Source organism: Cyclopterus lumpus, chromosome 16 (assembly GCF_009769545.1).
Source record: "Cyclopterus lumpus isolate fCycLum1 chromosome 16, fCycLum1.pri, whole genome shotgun sequence".
Lineage (NCBI taxonomy): Eukaryota > Metazoa > Chordata > Actinopteri > Perciformes > Cyclopteridae > Cyclopterus > Cyclopterus lumpus.
In genome coordinates, this window is record NC_046981.1 from 14,082,406 (window position 1) to 14,100,602 (window position 18,197).

Sequence of the window (18,197 nt, forward strand, 5' to 3'; positions counted from 1 at the left end):
ACCGGGACTGCGACGTGAAGGTGGACCGAGAGATATTTAGTGATTCTCCCATAGCTCAGGGGATGATGTGTGGCCCAACTAAACAAATGTCCTAGCGCCCTACTCTGTACAGGTACATACAGATTACATCAAAGCAAACAATTTGCCGTTTTAACATTCATTTATCTGTTTATTATTTATTGTTTATGTGACCTGTGATTTAATTTGTACATTTTAAGGCCACAAATGTTATGCTTTGTGGCACTCAGCACTCTAAAAGATTCATCTCAGTGGTCAGTTTTTGAACACCACAATGTATTGAATAAATAAACTGTGAACAAACACTTTTTGACTCTTCAAGACTATTCTTTCCTATTCTGTTATACATACATCATGTAGTTTGTTTTTTGCTGCTAAAATATGAAACAGTCTTCCAGAATGTGTGAGACAGGCCTCAACTCTGACAATGTTTAAATCCAGGCTGAAAACGGTTCTATTTGACAACTGAAAGTATGTTGCACTCTTCGCTTTTAATATAATTAATATATTATTATTTTTATGGAATGATTTTATTTGCCTTTTTGTAATTTTATGTAGCTGTAAAGCACTTTGAATTGCCTTGTGTATGAATTGTGCTCAATAAATAAACTTGGCTTGCCTTGCCTTAGCAATCACACACATGTATTGTAGAGGGGAGCACGCCAGAGTCCTATGCAATTATTCACAACCTCACAAAATACCGCTTAGTGTCCTCCTTTTTGGTGTTATGGATATGGTCACCCTAGTTGGCTTCCTGTGTGCGTGTTGACGCAGCCGGCCGGCGCGTGCTATGCGGCGTGCTATGCGGCGTGCTATGCGGCGTGCTATGCGGCGTGCTATGCGGCGTGCTATGCGGCGTGCTATGCGGCGTGCTAGGCGGCGTGCTAGGCGGCGTGCTAGGCGGCGTGCTAGGCGGCATGCTACACGGCACTGTGGACCTGAGCTGGTTGACACAGAGACACGCCGTGAGGATCGCGCCATGCTTCCCGTGCTCGGTGGAGGACTGCAGTCTGGCAGTAGGGCGGCTGGTGGGTCACGGCACCGTGAAGTCCGCTGCTCACATGAACAGCACGGTGGTGATCTTTCTCGACAGCGTGGAGAAGGCAGACATGGTGGTGGTGAAAGACACGTTGGTGCCGGTTCTGCCGCTCGTAACACCGGCGGTCAGAGTCATCGTGGCCAATGTGCCTCCGTTCATCAGCGACAATCCTCTGATCAGAGAGCTGGCGAGACACAGGAAGGTGTTTTCACAGGTCTCCTCGGGGTGCAGGTCTCCCCTGCTGAATCACGTGGTGTCTCACAGGAGGCAGCTCCTCATGGTCCTAAACAACAAGAGTGAGGAGCTCAACCTCGTGCTTAAGATCAGATTGGAGGACTTTGATTAGGTTATTTTTGTGACCTCTGGAAACGGTAAATGTTTCAGTTGTGGGCGAGAGGGACATCAGGTCAGAGAGTGCCCGAACAAAAGATTAGCTGAGCAGAACGCTTCTAGCGAAGCAGCTGCTGAGGGGCAGGAACCGGAGGCACAGAACCAGAAGGATCCTGAGGAGGTCCGAGGGGATCGTCAGGATGGGCAGGAAGGACAGGGGGAGACTGGTGGGGGGAGCAGGCAGGGACAGGTGGGGTCCAGCAGGTAGGTCAGGTCAACAAGGGAGGTCAGGGGGAGGTGGGTGGGGGGGAGCAGGCAAGGACAGGTGGGGTCCAGCAGGTAGGTCAGGTAAGTGAAGAGAGACAAGAGGGGACAGGTGGGGTCCAGCAGGTAGGTCAGGTCAACAAGGGAGGTCAGGTGGGTACTGGAAGGCAGGTGGAGGCCGGTAAGAGACAGGATACACCAAAAAGAAAAATGTGGGAAGGAAACAGTTGTCAAAGATGTCGTGTTGACAGAAAGTGAGGTTGACATGGAGGAAGATGAGGAGAAGCTTAAAGTTCCCCATCTGAAGAGGAAGAGTAGGGAGGACAGTGAAAGTTCTCAGGCAAAGTAAAGGAACAGCGGGCAAAGGAAATAGGAAGAAGAGCATCAGAGTCTTGGTCCAGTATGGAGGAGGACTCTGCTACTGACGATGAATCCTCTGACTCCAGGGCTGAATCCAGTAAGGGCTCAAGAGGTACAGTGTGGACAGAATACAGATGTTTCTCCAGAGAACTAAGAATATGAAGGGAGTGAAAATAGAGGACCACTTCTCTGATAAGGAGAGATGGCTCCACATCTCTGATGTGGAGCCATGCTCGGCTCCACATGGCCAGAAAAGGCAGAGGAGGCTTTACACCAAAGGAGGTCTATAGATTAAGAAGATCAATAGAGAACTAAATGATGATGATGATGCTGGATATTAAGCACACTGAACGTGAACGGGGCCAGAGATCCAGGGAAGAGCACAGCACCAGATCAGACCAGCATGCTGTGCTCCTCCGGGACCACGACCCTGAGGAGACTGGTGGAGGTAGCCGGTCCTGGACTGGGAGACGTGTCTCTGGTGGCTTCTCTGCTCAGGCTGACATCCATCCAGCAGAGCACGAGTTTCCTGAGGAGATGGGCGGGGAGACTGACGGAGGACAACGTCGAGATGCTGCAGGAGTATGGAAGAGGAGAGGAAGCTCCCGACTCTGCAGATCCTTTTCCGGCTCTAGGATGCATTCCAGAGCTGAATGGGGTCTCAGGACCACTATTCAGGGAAACAGAGTGCATACAATTGGACACAAAATGTGTAAAAGTGCTCAACAAAAACAAACTGGACCAGTGAGCCGACACTGTGGAGGCAAAAGCCTTTATTTCTTATTTATGTGTGTTTTGGGTTTTCTTTGTTGATTTGTTTAAGTTGTTTTAAAAATGGCAAAAACTACAAAATGAAGAAATAACTTAGCAAGCAACGCACATTCATTAATTGTTTCAGCTACTGAGAGTTGACAAGCACAAGTATGCTCAGGAGTATCCATCTTACACTTGGAATTGTAAGAAAAAGCTCATTTTGTTGTGTTACTGTGAACAAATCCATGGTCAGATTCACAAAATTGTAATGACAAAAGACTTTTTTTTAATTTCATTTATTTAACAGTCACCAGATGATGAGATACATTCTCTTAAAAAAGAAATAGACAACAAAACTGATATTATTTCGAGATTTTAAAAACTATTATACAATATTCTTAATATATAGATTTTGTACAAAATAAAAGTCAGTAAAAGGGGCAAAGGTAGAGTGACATCTTAGAAAACAGAGAAAAGAAGGGGATAGGAGTTGACTCAAACAACTACCACATTTAGGAGTGACAAAGACCAATCTCTTTCATAAATAAATATAGGAAAATTAGACATCATATATAGCTCTCTTTCCAATAGCAGGGCATTGCTAATTGACTGTAGCATAGGTTATAACATAACTGCTTTGTGAGGCCCATTTGTTAAAAAAATTCCACGCATTTTCCTCACGGAGATTATCTGGAACCAGCACGACTAAAAGCCCTGAAATAAAGGTATTTACTCCAATAATGGGTCTGATAGTCTGTGCTGTGTTTGACCTTTGGCTGTAAAAATAACCCCCACCCTACTCTTAACCCCCCATCTTTTCCTTTGTGAGCCATACTTGGTGCAGAGCAAGCGTGAGGAGTCTCCTTAAGGGAACTGGAGAATAGGGGTATTTTTGTTCCCTCTCTCAAGGCCAGTGGGGAAATCCCACACTCACAAACACAGAGACAATTGAGGAGAGCACGTGTTGGAGGGGTGCACGGTATTGGAACATACGAAGGTCATACTGCACGACCAACATCATTTCACCACTGAATGCCGTCCTTACACTATGGATACTTCAGCACTGTCCTCGTTGGTCCTTAGAATTTCAACAATACAACAACAACTACAAGACAACAGAATAAACACACAAAAAGGGGATGTGGATGGCTGTGGGGTATTGCAACCCTGTTTGACAGAGTCATGCCATTCGGATTAGCTGATTGTTTTCTCCTTAATTACCTCCCATTGCACCTATTTAAGTATTTGAAGCTCAGGGTACAAGCACTGAAAACATGGAAACAGGGGAATACAAAATACAGACATTGGGGATGATTTACAATACGAATACACTACCTGTTTTCAGACACACACACCCAAAGAGTAAGGAAACTGAGGCTGATGATTGATCCCACTGCAACAACAGACTTTTGTTCTATCCTTTTCTCCATTTTTTCCTTTTTGTACCCTCTGTGAGCAGGCAAGCGGACAGTGACATTGAACCTTCTCAGAGCAGGACAGCAGGCAGAGTGACTTGGCGTTAATCACAGTTTTGTCTTGCTTTCTTGGCACATTAAGTCGGAGAGACGAGCGGCTGGGGTGAGAGATGGGAGGACAACGTGTTAGATTCTCAATAATGACGCATCGCTGCCGCATCACTTTGGAGATTAAAAGCAAGATGCTGAATTTCAATCAAGCCATGTTAATGGCTTGTGTGAGGAATGATCACTTTGTCTCCTCTGACAGGCAGAGAAAGAGGGAACTGGCACGAGAAGCCCAGGTGAGATAAGGTGATACAACATTTTAATCCACCAAATTGCATGCTAGCCAGTAATGATAAAATCCATCTAACAGTGTAGTGACAATATTCTCTAACCGAAGGGGAAAAGGGCACTGACAAACCGTTACATCCAAGAGAAAAGTCACAGCCCCAAGGACTAAATGCATGTAGCTGTAAAAAAACAAAACAGGACTGCAGCTCTAAGATAATCAATTGGTTCTGAATGTCATTATCATTAAAATGGTGAACTGGTTTCAGATCTCCGTTTTAATATACTGGATTCATCAAACCCGTTTCAAATCCAGGTTAAATTCAACAATATTGCATTTATTCTATTTTTAAATTTGTGAGTTATGAAGAATAGGCCTCATGGTTATAATCACAAAAGAAGACTATTCCTACACAGACAATGACAGCATATGAGAAAAGGAGTCCAATTCTAATTCAATGCCAAGACGTGAGACTTTATCAACGGAGCCTGTGATTTCCTCATTTGCTGCCATCAAATAAGGCAGCCACGTTAGAAAACATGCCAAGCTCTGCCTGAGCTGCTCTGTGAACGCGTTGCACTGCAAGATGTGACCCACTTGCAATAAAGTGCATTGAGAGTTCAGTTCTCATGGTAGATGAGAAGCAATGATGGGCAAGCACAGCTGAGAGATTGTCATCACAGTATAGCTGATATGAAAAAAAACTAATGTGACGTGAACTAGATCTCTCGTGGGGTTTGGGGGGGGGGGGGGTCCAAAATAGGATGGGGTGACAGAAGACAACAAAGCGGGAAGGAAGTGTTGGTCCTAAAGTCTCTGTGTCAAGTCAGGAATGTCACAGTTGAGCACAGTGCTTCATGAGTAGGGTAGTTCTTTTAGTTCAGAGGGTAGGATTTGTTGTCCCAGACTTCAGCCAGGCACCCAGCTCTGGTTGCTATGGGCTTGCTGTGGGCCAGTCAGACCACTCATTCCCATCCCCATCCCCATGCCCATGGTCACACCCATGCCCATACCCATGCCGATGCCGACCCCCTGGGCTAGGGAGCAGTCAAAGTTAAAGTCCATCTCCTCCCCAGAGTCCATAATGTCATGGAGGAGGATGGACTCCACATCGCAGTCCAAGCTACCGTGGAACATGTCAATGTCCAGGTCAGCTGGTAGTCTCTCATGGGGGTGAGGTTGGTGATAGCCATGGTAGTTGCTACCAATGCTACCATTCCCCATCCCCTGGCCATGGTGGTATGGTCCGTTTGTCATGCCTTGGTGTTGTGGATCGGGGTAATGGTTGTGACGGGGGTGTGGGGCAGTGGCTACATGGCAGGATTCCTGGGGCATGCCCAGCATACCTGCTGGGTTTGGGGGGAGGGTGGTGGAGGCGGGGAGGTGAGCATGTGCTGGGGGGCTGTACAGGTAGGGAGCTTTGTGGTTGTAGGTCTGCAGCTGATTGTTGATGCCGCGTGGTATGAGGGCCACCGCCCGGGGCGTCGTGTGGTTATGGCTCTGGCTGAGGTTGTGACCGTTGTGAGCGAGGCTGTGAGGTGAGTTGTGGTTGTGATTGGTGACATTGTTGTGATTATGACTACTTGTATGGCTGTGAGTTCTGTTATGGTTGTGAGCTGAGCTGTGACTATGAGGTCCATTGTTGCTCTGGCCATTAAGGTGGCCAGGGTGGTGGCTATGATGGTTGGAGCCTATTCCATTACTAGCTTGCCCCATCATAGGATGGCTTTCCCTCTCTTGTCCCAGCATCATGTCCTTGGAACAGTATTGCTGCCTAACTGGACCACCTGTGAGCAGACTCTGCAGGGCATTGGTGCTGGAGTACGCCCGCATGGTTCCAGAGAAACTTGCTGGCTTGTTCTCCTGAATGGTCTGCATGGGTGAGTGGTGGCGCAGCATCCCCATGCCTGTTGCACCATAGACGCCTGCATTATAGGGATTCTGCACCTTCACTCCAGAGCTGTAGTGGTAGACTGGGGTTTGGTGCTTATGTCTGCCAACAGCTGGATGCTGCTGGTGTTGCTGCTGCGGTGGGTGATGGTGATGATAACTATCCTCCATCAGCTGCTCATCCAAGCTGATAGCACCAGTCAGGTTAGCCAGCTGAGGCAGCTGCTCAAGGGGAGGACAGAGATTCCCTGCTCCCCTAGATGGAGAGCGGGCACTGGTCGGTGAGGGATAGAGGTGTGGGGAGGTGGAACAGGACAGGCCACCCTCCTCTGGTTCCTCTGGCTCTCCCTCTGCGAGGATGGGGGACAGACGACCGCTAAGTGTGGAGGCTGATGAACTAGCCCTGGAATGGAGGTCTGTCCATGCATCAAACTCTCCATCTGTCCCAGATGTACCTCCAGCTCCTGTGAGGCCTTTCCGTGGTGGGCTGCTTTGGTCGGGGGAAACCTGGAGCCCAACCACAACAGACCCTGCTCCTATCCCAGGACGGCCAACTCTCTTGCCTCTGGCGCGGCCTTTGCTTTTTAGGTATTTGGTGCTGTTGTCCATGGAGACTGCTCGCCGACGGGGGGACTTGCCCATTTTCCCTCCATCTGGGTTGAGCATCCACCAAGAACTCTTGCCTGTTCCCTCATTCTGCACCCTGATAAAGCGAGTGTGGAGGGATAGGTTGTGCCGGATGGAGTTCTGCAGAGAGTTGAGAGACACACGGTAAGTGAGAGATCAAATTTAATTGTATACATCACCTCTAATTTGTACACACACTGTTTTTCTAAGGTGAACACTGTACATTGGAGACATTTGCATAAGATTCATATAAAATGTTCCAGAAGAAAATAAGAATTTTATACCAAACATAAAAATGGAGACAAACCTACCTATAAATTATTCAGTCTACACATGCAAAATCATAAAGAAAATGTGCCAAATTATAACGTTGCTTCAAAGTGTATTATTAGATATACAAAACACACAGAAGTTGAGGCACAACAGTCTATGCAATCAGTGTCAACCGATTTCAGAAAATTGAGACCACATTCAAAAACCCAAACAATGTTCGAAGGACAGCTACAGCTGGCACAGAGCACGACCCTGTCAGCCTCAACTAACCTGAAAACACCCGAGACTCAGTCTCGAGACACTTTTCTTATGTATGTCAATCCTCCCACTTTCATTTCCATCAATCCATCTGTCCTCCTCTACTTCTGCTTTCAGCCGGGCTGATGTAAGCTGCTGTGGTTGGGCGTACTGTATGTTTGAAGTTGGTGCCAGTCTGGCTTAGTGCCAGCCCTGTCTCTTTTGCTCTCGTAGCTTGAATGGGAGGATGTATTGGAAGATTGAGCCGGGAGCAAGGAAGGCTAATGGATGTATCCCACCCTCCAACATCTACCTTCACTGCCTATCTCTCTCTCCCTCATTCCGTCTTTATCACAATCCCTCTCTTTCTTTTCACGGAGTGCTATTTATTTTGTATTTTTCTTATATCCCACACTTCTTGCACACAACAGTCATTTTCCACTTTTAGTTTCAATCGCTGTGCCTTAAATTATACAGTGTGTCACCAATTACTTTCCAATTATCTTTTACTATCAATCAACACAGGCATGGACAGTCACTGACTCAGTAATTCATAGGATATAGGTTTTTTTAATTCTCATTATACTATCAGTTATCTCACGGGTTTCTGAATGCTGGAGGTTCCTGGTGTGCAACAGAGTCTGTTGTTGCGGTTCTGCTCTTTGTTGTGTGTGAGGCATTTTGACGTTCATGCAGGAGAATATCAAATCAAAAGCACCTCCTGTGGTTTAGGAATATACTGGGACAATAGATTGTTTCAGATTGAGGGATACTCACACTTCTACCATCTCTATTATGTTGTGGATTATTTGTATTCACACTGAATTGCACGGCAGGGAAACCAATAAATCAAATTGCTGCAGAGAACACAAAAATGGGAGGTGAACAGAATTCAGGTGATCTGTGAATGCCTCCTTGGGTTATCGCGCTGTGACACCTCTGGCATTGGGTAACCATGGCAACCGGGTAAACGTGCAAAGGCAGAACTATATCATATTGTGGTTAGAGTCTAGAGAGTGAGGGAGGGAGAGTGGGGGATGGGAGAAAGGATGCAAGAGGAGGCGGTTGTTTGATGCCGCTGCTCCAACACTAAACAGTCTTTCATCTCAGCAGTGCAGGTCCGCAGGGGATGCCTGCTCCCTGCTTCTGACGGCTTCTGTACGTGCCGCGCCAACTGCCCGTCTCACCCTGGCTGGATCATCCCACCTATCATACCACTCCAAATGATCCTCATAAAGTCCCGTGCATGCCTGAACTAAAACATATGTAAGCTTTCATGCCATTCCACCACGGCCGGTTGTAAATGGGGCATCTTTCAGAGAGCTGAACCACTTCATGCAGCAACTCTGTGTGACCTGTCAAATCGCAATTTATCCCCGTATGAGGGAAGAGCAGCCCCATTGAACTTGGAGGGATTTGTCATCATCCCAAACCCTCTTTATCTGATGAATCCACCTGCTAGAGAGATTTGAGAGATTTCGGACGGGGGCCAGCAATGGCAGCATCATCATCATCATCATCATCATCATCATCACTAGCTGCTGGCTTCCTGTCGTGTAGTATTCCACCACATGTTTTTCTCTGTCATCCTGTTTGTGTGTTTTAGGATCTAAGAATAGCTCAGGTTGCAGGTGGTTCCACTGTGGGTGTGGTGCTGTTTGCCTGCTGTTCCCTGAGTCTGAGTCAGGGGCAATTTGGCCAGCCTATGGCCCTCACGCCCCCGAAACAAGCAGTCACTGCTAATCCCCCTCCATCCCCGAGTAATCCCAGACAATCCTGGGCTAATCCCAAGTTGATTCAGGGGCACTCCCAGCTGGGTGTCTCACACAGAGCCATGCCAGGTCACCACGAACACAGCGGGCAGCCCGGATATGCTATGATCCAATAGTAGGGAAGTTTGTGATGTGGGAAATAGGGACACTATAAACCCCTTATAGGATGTAGTATTAAACTCTAGTGCATTTTACTAGATTTTTTTTTTACTCCAATGTTGACCACATTTTTGATGCCGCCATTGAATCAACTACCTTTACACTGTGCTCTGTCCTTGAGGGTTGGCGTTGCCACATTTCTACCCCTACGGGTTGCATAGAATAACATTGAAAACTTTATTATGTATTAAATATTCATAAAATGGAAATTCTCTTTCAGCCCCCTGGCTTGCTGAGGCAGATGGATGAAGCCCACAGAAACATACAATGACAGTGAGGAACACACACATCACACGCCTGGGTCCAGGAAGCTGCTTCCTATTCAAATCATACCCCTTTAATACAATGGGCCTTGTGGAGAGGCTCTAAATAATGAATGAACCAGTGGCTGGGCTTATGCAGAGAGATGCATTGCCTGGTCCCATAATACTGAAAAGAACAGACAGTCATAAGTAGTGGCATGACCTCTTTGTTTTGTTATCAGGGACATATATCCTCATCCTCAGTCTACAAACACAACTCAATCAGGCTGAAAGGGGTTAATTTGGACATAAACTAAAAGAGGATAAGGGTAAGCGTTTATGGACCAATCAAAGCAAATTAAGGTGAATATGGTTCTATTGGATGCAGGAAAACAATCAGCTTGGGTTCAACTCTCATTAAGGCCTAAAAATCCTAATTGATTTAGATATTTATACAATGGATAGCAAGCTGCAAGACAGCCGTCTTTGTCCTCTTTTTGAGCTAATGTGACACCTATTTCCACAACACACAGATGGATAAGCAGTTAGAGTTTAAAAAATATATATAATTAATTTGGCTCTTGGAAAACTTAAGATGCCAATCAATTGTTCTCCTGTTCTTCCTCTTTCTTCAATGCAAACTGGTTCAGGGACTATAGAGGCCCATTTAGTGTTGGGAATCAATAAAGTTTAATGGCTATCAGTGCTGAGGTTTAGCACATATCAAGGTCGGACTAACTATTCAATCCACCTGCATTATGAGGCCAATATCGGTGCTCAATATGCCATATAACCACTGTTCACACAACAATGTCTAACTGCCACAGGCTTGTCAATTAAGTAACTGTGCCCACTGGCATGGCACCCAGTCCCTCTGTTGCCTCCCAAGATGTCAGTCAGGCATTAGCATTGAGTATCTGAGTATGGGAGCAGGGTATGTTATGTTAGTCCCAATGGTTCATCTGGGATAACCCAAATGACTGGCATGGGGGCAGCTGTGATGGGGGGTACAGCAGGAGTTGGAGGGGCCAGGGGGTAAAGGGTTGGAATACAGAGGCACCACAAGGGGCCCCTCCACGTCACACAAAGGGGTGCCCTCTAAATGCCCCGCACTCACCCCATCCCCCATCCATCGGAGCCCACTCTGGGGTGTTCCCGCTTACACACCAACACACATGCTCACACACAGAGGGGCGAGCAAACGGGTCAAACGGTTTAAAGGACCCATCTTGTGGCGAATGTGCACTCATTCAAACAGAACTGAGTGACGAACTAAGGACTGGGAGAGGGGTCTGGGAACCAGCAAAAAGAAACCACTCACCCGATTCAAACAACCTCAAGGGTGAAGCAGCGTGGTGCGCTTGCCCAGCTAAGAACACAGCAGCTGTTCTTGTAGTGGCACCGAGTAAAGCCGTTTGCCACACTCGACTGGTATTACCAAACCATTTCATGCAGAATGGAGCCATTATGTATTGTCAAAGGGTATCCCTCTATGGCGCACATTCATTTGATAAGCCTAAATCAAGGGGGAGTAACAGAAGCACTAACTGTGTTTATTGTGATGCTGTTTTTGCCTGTGCAGAAGGCAGGAGGGATCAGGGGGAGGGGAGGTTTCAACACAAGCAGTTTTGTTCAGCACAGGAATGAGTTTTGTCAGCTAAGCCTGTCTCCAGGCTATTGGTGGAAATTAGCGCCGGCTAAATATTCGCTTTCCATGATTGATGTCACGGCTCGCGTTGTCCCTTTGAAGGGAAATAAAGAATTTAGAGCCATGTGGATTAATAGGGACAGGGTTGGGGGAATTTTATGTGTCTGAGGGGGACTTGAAGAGGGACTGAAGGGCCTAATGGCTGCACAGATATGGCACAATGCAGCTGAGACGATATGGTGTATCAGAGAGTGAGAGAAAACAAGTGTGACTATGACAGTGAGTACAAGAAAGAAAATTGGAAATAGTTTGGGTGTGCGTATGTGTGTGAGAGAGTGAGAGAGAGAGAGAGAGAGAGAGAGAGAGAGAGAAAGAGAGAGAAAGAGAGAGATGGAGCTATTTGCCTGAGAAGCCCAGAGTCAGATGATTAAAATCCCTTTAGGAGACTTCTTTAAGAGAGACAGATGGGCAGACAGGCCTGTTTTTGGAATGCAATCAAATTGAAAAGATTAAAAAGGAGTCTATTTTATTAGGAGGTGAGAAACAGTTACTTCTCTGCACACATGCCATCATCGCCTCCACAGCAGTGGTCATGACTGCATTGGCACGCGAGGCACATTGCAGCCCTTGTTGGGAAATAAATAAACCTGGGATTAGGAAATGCATATCTCAGTGTATCACTGTGGGGTCTCCGAGGATTGGCAGCATTTTTAATTTCTTGAATCAATACGACTTACAGGAAAGAGTCAAAAACTGCAGGCTCTCATTTCTTCTAGAATCATTACAGGAAAAATGAGTCAGAGTAACTCAATGGCAAATCTGAACAGGTACAATTCAAATGTGCATTCCCTCGGCAGCCACTGCACTTGAAAAGACTGAGTTTGCACAGGAGAGTGATTCAAGCACTGTGAAAGGTGCTCGGTTTTTGACCCCATTATTCCACAACACTGCAGGAGTGCCATTTATAAAAAGGCTTAAAATGGAAAGCAAGTGTGTGGTAGTGTCTGGTAGCCTCAAATCAGGATGTGGCTGTGGAGAGGGGTGTAATGGAGTTGGTAGGGGATTCCTGCCTGACTGTGCACTAATTGCATCCAATCGTTGGCGAGTCATCAGCCGTGCCAACCCTGCCGCCAAGGCAAGGGTTGGCATCGAGGTGGCAGGGTGTGGGATAGAGAAGGGCTGTCGCAGCTTTGCTGGGTAAAAATAGATGCGGACAGATTAGTAGAGCATCTGAGATGCGGACAGGGGATCGGAAAATCCGCTTGCCTGATGCCAGGGACAGCAGAGTGTTTCTGGTGGGCGCAAAAGGGACACAATCTGGGCACCATGTCTGACGCCCACGCGCAAAACGGGGGAGCCTCGGAGTGGGTGTGAGCACATGAAGGAGCACGTGCCATAGCATAGCATGGGTGTGGTTTTTCCACTGGGGCCTGCAAGGTAGGCAGACCTCGCACCCTCCCACTGAGGATTCACACAACAGGTGTTCGGGCTGGGCCACCTGTGGGGCCGGCCGCCTGCTCGCACTTCACACCTCGACTAGGGAGCAAACTAACATTTTCCACTGGGCTTGCCATGCTTTTGTTAAAGACCAACACGTTTCTGGAGAGGCTTTTACAGCTCTTTTTACAAGATCTGCATGATATGAGTGCGTGCAAGCGTGCACAAGTCAATCTACATTTATGTAAGCGCCGGTGTGTCTATAGTTGTGGTTTAGTCTGTTTAATAGCCAACAGGCACAGTGTGGATTTGATTATACTGAAACCTCCCTCTACTATATACAAAAAAAAACTGTCGGCCAACGATGGTATCAATGGCTTTTTTCACAATCGGCCTCCACATCTCATTCATAACAATGAGAATCTCATTTCCCACATTCTAAAGGTCAGTGCACACCTCTGATCACACTTTAATAAACATCATTCTCAGCGTTTAATTTCAGCAGGGCAGGAAACTCATAGGCAGTCATGCAAAATTCATTGGATCGTCCCTTTAATTGCTTCACTTTCACAGTACAGAGAAGAATGGCCGCAATCATAGGGAAAAGAATTATGCACAAATACACAGAAACACATCTGCAGCGCGCGCGCACACACACACACGCTCACACGCACACGCACATGCACATGCACATGCACATGCACGCACGCACGGACACACACACATACGTACGCACGCACAAATGCGCGCGCGCACACACTCAGAGAGACACAGCAAAGAGATAAGTGGAGTCAGTCAAGTGCCAGTTTTGGTTACATTGTAATTCACAATTGTTTTTAACCAGCACCATGTAATGGCTTCACCTCCCTTTGTCATCACACAGTTTAACTCACACCTAAATTGGCAAACTGTACCAAGCAACCACACATGCATGCTCAGACACACACACACACTCACACACACACACACACACACACACACACACAGTCAGTCTCTCCGTCACTCCGTCACACACGTACATTGCACACACATGCCAACATGACACAAAGCCTGGCACACCGGGCACACTCATTACCACAATGCCAAGCTACCAGTTGCTAAGGAGACCTGTGGGAGAGGGAGGGTTCCTTGTTGTTGCCATAGCAGCCGGCTTGCTCCCTGCCAACTCTCTCCCTCGGGGAGAAACAAGGCAAGAGGTGGGGGGTGAAGTGGGTAGAGGTAGGGGGCAGCGGTTTAATAGGGCTATGAGGTGCAGAGGAACTTCATTAGCCGTCAGTATGCGCCGCAACAACCACTGATTCCCATGAATGCCAACCCACATGCAACACTTCAGCCTGCAGACTCCCACTTACTCACGCACAGCCCATAGACTCCCACTTATTCGCACACCTTTACGGAGAAGATGGAGAATGGCATGCTTGGAATGAAAAGCAGGCAGTTGGAGCAGGGGGGGGGGGTGTATCTGTAGGGGGAGGGTAAAAAGGGCAGAGGTGGGTGAAGAACAAAAAGAGGATGGGGGAACAAAGATCAGGCTCTTGAATGTGGGGGCCCGCCTGAAAGAGTGGTACACTCTTTGGTAGTTAAAGGCTGTATGAAAGCAGTTCAGTCTGTAACTGTGCCTCCTCAGAACCAACCTTGACCTTCAGTTGCAGCCACTATTCTTCAAACCATAGAATTGCACCGTACAGCCAAACACACGTCAGTATATAATGCAACCGCACACACAACTGCAACCATTCCTCTCTATACGTAAGGTTATTTTAGAACACACTGCAAGCTTTTACTGTTTTTAGGATCACACTTTTCTCCAATGCCATGTCGAAGGTTAAGAAAGAGAACTCGCCACAATTTTTCACAAAATGGGCATTTCAGATTATTTTCTAAAGGCTTGCGCTGCAAACTGATATTTAGGGCCATTGTAGGAACACAATTGATAATAATTATTAATTATATTCCGGGATAATTGTTTTTTAAAGAATATCCTAGATTTAAGTCGAAAATTAACAATAGAAAACTCAATGCATGAATAAAAAATACGTCAGATACACCGCCTCAGACACTCTGTGATCTTTTAGTTTGTATTTCCGTGTCACCAAACACAACAATGTTGTCAGTGACATATATTTCAGTTTCATAGTGATTTGATTGTGAATGATGGCTATAAACATAAGCTGTTAACAGAGCTGTTAACTAATGTAAAACTGACAACTTATCAAGCTTCTGCAAACACATCACAGGCGCCTCGCCTCCTCTTCGCCTACAAATGTCCCTGTGATTAGAAGTGACAATAATGTGATTAAATACACAATGTATTTAACTGTTTTTAAAATGTAATTGTTGTCTATCATCTCAATGCAGAAGCCCAGATATCTCATTAGCATGTGTTAATAGGTATTGATCGGTTTTCAGATGTATCCACTTGGAAGGAAAAGCTTCATCTTCAGGTGTCTTTGAGTAGCTTTACAAAACAAACAAACACATTGAGCTCAGAAATAAGGGTGAATCAAGGAGAAGAAGGGTTTCATTGATCACATCACTCAAGAATGTCCTTTCACACTTGGAATAAATTAAATAAAAAATATGACTGTGTCAAAAGTTTCACTGCAAAGTGCTATTTGGAGATAATTTATACTGCAGTCAGAATTGCTAAAAATATAAAAATGCTTAAGTGTATTTCATTAATGACATGACAACAACATGCATGAGAATAAATAAGAATATATATTTGCTTTAAGCTTCGTCCATATCACAGAAGTAGCATTTAACTCTGAAACAAGATACTTGTGAGAAGCGAGCTCAACGTCTTTAGGGTCAAAGTGAGTTCTGTATTCAGGAGCAGAGCTTCAAGTATCGACTGCCTGACAACCCATGATGCTCCTCGTTGCCTCAAATTCTGATACGTTTAAGTACCAGTGTACAATATGACTGAGGGAGAGTATCGATTTGGTCTGAATAAACTCTGATGTACGGTTGAGAACACCACGCACCTTAACCTCTCCCATCCCGACCCAAGCTTGAACAATTTTATGTGAGCTCATGAGGAGAGAAAAAGAAGGATAGCTAGAAAAAGACAGTTCTGTCCAACTGAGAGGAAAGAGGAGATGTGGGGGGACAAGAAAAGAAGAATTTACCCCTCCTACCTCCCACCCTCCTTCCTTCCCCCTTCTCTCTCTGTTTCCTGAAACAAAAAGAGCCCAATTAAGTCAGTTTGAGTTAGGGTCCTGGTGTGTGTGTGTGTGTGTGTGTGTGTGTGTGTGTGTGTGTGTGTGTGTGTGTGTGTGTGTAATAAATGGAAATAGCGGGGCAACGTACTGCAAGTTGCAGAGACTGTTTGAGAGGGGATGGGGGAGGAGGAGGAAGGTTTGTTGGAGTTGTGGGGGAGAAAGGGGATAGGTGAAGCTCTCTCTCTCTCTCTCTCTCTCTCTCTCTCTCTCTCTCTCTCTCTCTCTCTCTCTCTCTCTCTCTCTCTCTCTCTCTCTCTCTCTCTCTCTCTCTCTCTCTCTCTCTCTCTCTCTCTCTCTCTCTCTCTCTCTCTCTCTCTCTCTCTCTCTCTCTCTCTCTCTCTCTCTCTCTCTCTCTCTCTCTCTCTCTCTCTCTCTCTCTCTCTCTCTCTCTCTCTCTCTCTCTCTCTCTAGCCTAAGAGGGCCAAACTTGCTCTCAGCTCCACGACGGGAGATGCTGAAATATTAATCGCCACGCTCCAGCCGCAGACTAGTGAACACAATCGCTTCAAACTCCCACCCTAATGAGTGTGTTCATGAATGGCTAATGTGCACAGATGGGGGGCTGATGACTGGATGGATCACAACGGGGAAGTGAGGGAGGGAGAGGGGGAACGGAGGGAATATTGGGGGGGGGGGGGGGGGGGGGTTCGCGGGGTGTGGTGGCGGTGGTGAGGGGGTGGAGAGGCGTGCCCTGACCTTTTAAGAGCCTCCTGAAAACTTAATTAAGACTAGCCCGGCGCTACTCTTCCTTTATTTTACTCCCTCTCCCACGCACACACATTGGCTCATGCTTGTGCGCGCACACATGCACACACACACACACACACACAAAAAGCAATCTCTACGAACCCTCATTCTCATCCTCTCTCCTCCAAGTGCATGCCGATTGTTTACCCCCTTTGCCCACAAACCCCGCTGAGGTGATGCACACTAGATTTCTGGATATATAAGACTTGAAAATGACTCACGCAGGCTTTTTATGAATATGTCAATGTCTTGGTCATGTTACCGCACGCACACACATCCTGGGATAAACAAAAAACACGAGTCGACATTAAAACTGCAGAGGCAGGTATGTCGTTCCTCACCCCCTACGTGGATACATCTCAGAAAGAGGATGGAACAAATCCACAGGGCTCTGAGGAGCAAGGTGAAGAGCTCTTTTACCTGAAATGCCTTTTACTTCCACAGAGAAGTTAGAGTTACATGTCACTCATGGGTTGAACTGAATCTTAACCCGCTGGCATCGCAGGGCGCGTAAAGGCCATAGCTCCCTCTCAACTGGAGCTATTTCTCCGGGAATGTTAATGCTTCACATGCATCTTGTATAGTTGAATCTGACCTTTCACCCCTGGGGTACATTTTGCCTCAGCGTCCTCATCACCGACGAATCTACTCATCGTCATTTCAAGTCCTGACGTCAGACACAACTTGATAACATGTGGAGAGTAACAGAAATGCGGGTTAGCGCGCTATCCCAGGACTTTCTATTACCATAGAGGCCACCTAAGGATTAAGAGCATCCAGCGTGCGGACGCATAAACAGACACACACACGCCGACATGCATACACTCACAATCTAATTAGAGGAGTGAGATGCTGTGACCTAATTCCTAACCTCTCCTCGTCAGTCAGGACGGGAGCCTCGGCTTGGATCGGTTGGATTAGAGCGGGGAAATGGACGCTGCCTCGGAGACAGAAGTTTGGTAATGGAAAGGGATCGAGAGGGATCGTGATGGGAGTATGGCAAACTAGGGGACCACCATGACACCATCATGTCACCGCAGCTAAATTCAATGTGTCACTCTGATGTGCATCGTGTACTGTAATACAATGCAGAACATGATGCAACTGCAGTTTTTTTAATTGTTGGCTATCAAAAACATACTTCATAGATGTTGGGGTTAATTTGTTGATCAGAAAGGTGTGCTTATAGTCACTAATTTAGTCAGGGATCACAGCATTATTTCAGTTTTTAAAGTTTTAAAAGTGAACCATGTCAATCTTTTGATTCTAGTAGCAGAGTTATATGAAATAACTATTTCTTACCTACGAATGCCACCTCCATTGGATGCTCTCATGCATTTAGGCCTCAGCCACAGACTGTGACTTAAAAACGTGCAGCACCACAAACTGCTCTCCCTCCCCTTATCCCCCATTTCCTCCCTTGACTGC

The 18,197-nt window shown here is 46.5% G+C and overlaps 1 protein-coding gene across 1 annotated transcript in view; it reads right to left on the reverse strand.

The window, feature by feature from the left end:
• Positions 1-3,052: 3,052 nt before the first annotated feature.
• Positions 3,053-18,197, reverse strand: part of LOC117745633 (forkhead box protein O3-like) — a 29,364-nt gene continuing 14,219 nt past the window's right edge. Inside the window, exon 2 of the mRNA XM_034554085.1 lies at positions 3,053-7,150. Within this exon, the coding sequence (XP_034409976.1) occupies positions 5,423-7,150 (1,728 nt within the window). The 3' untranslated portion in view covers positions 3,053-5,422. The remainder of the gene's footprint in view (positions 7,151-18,197) is intronic.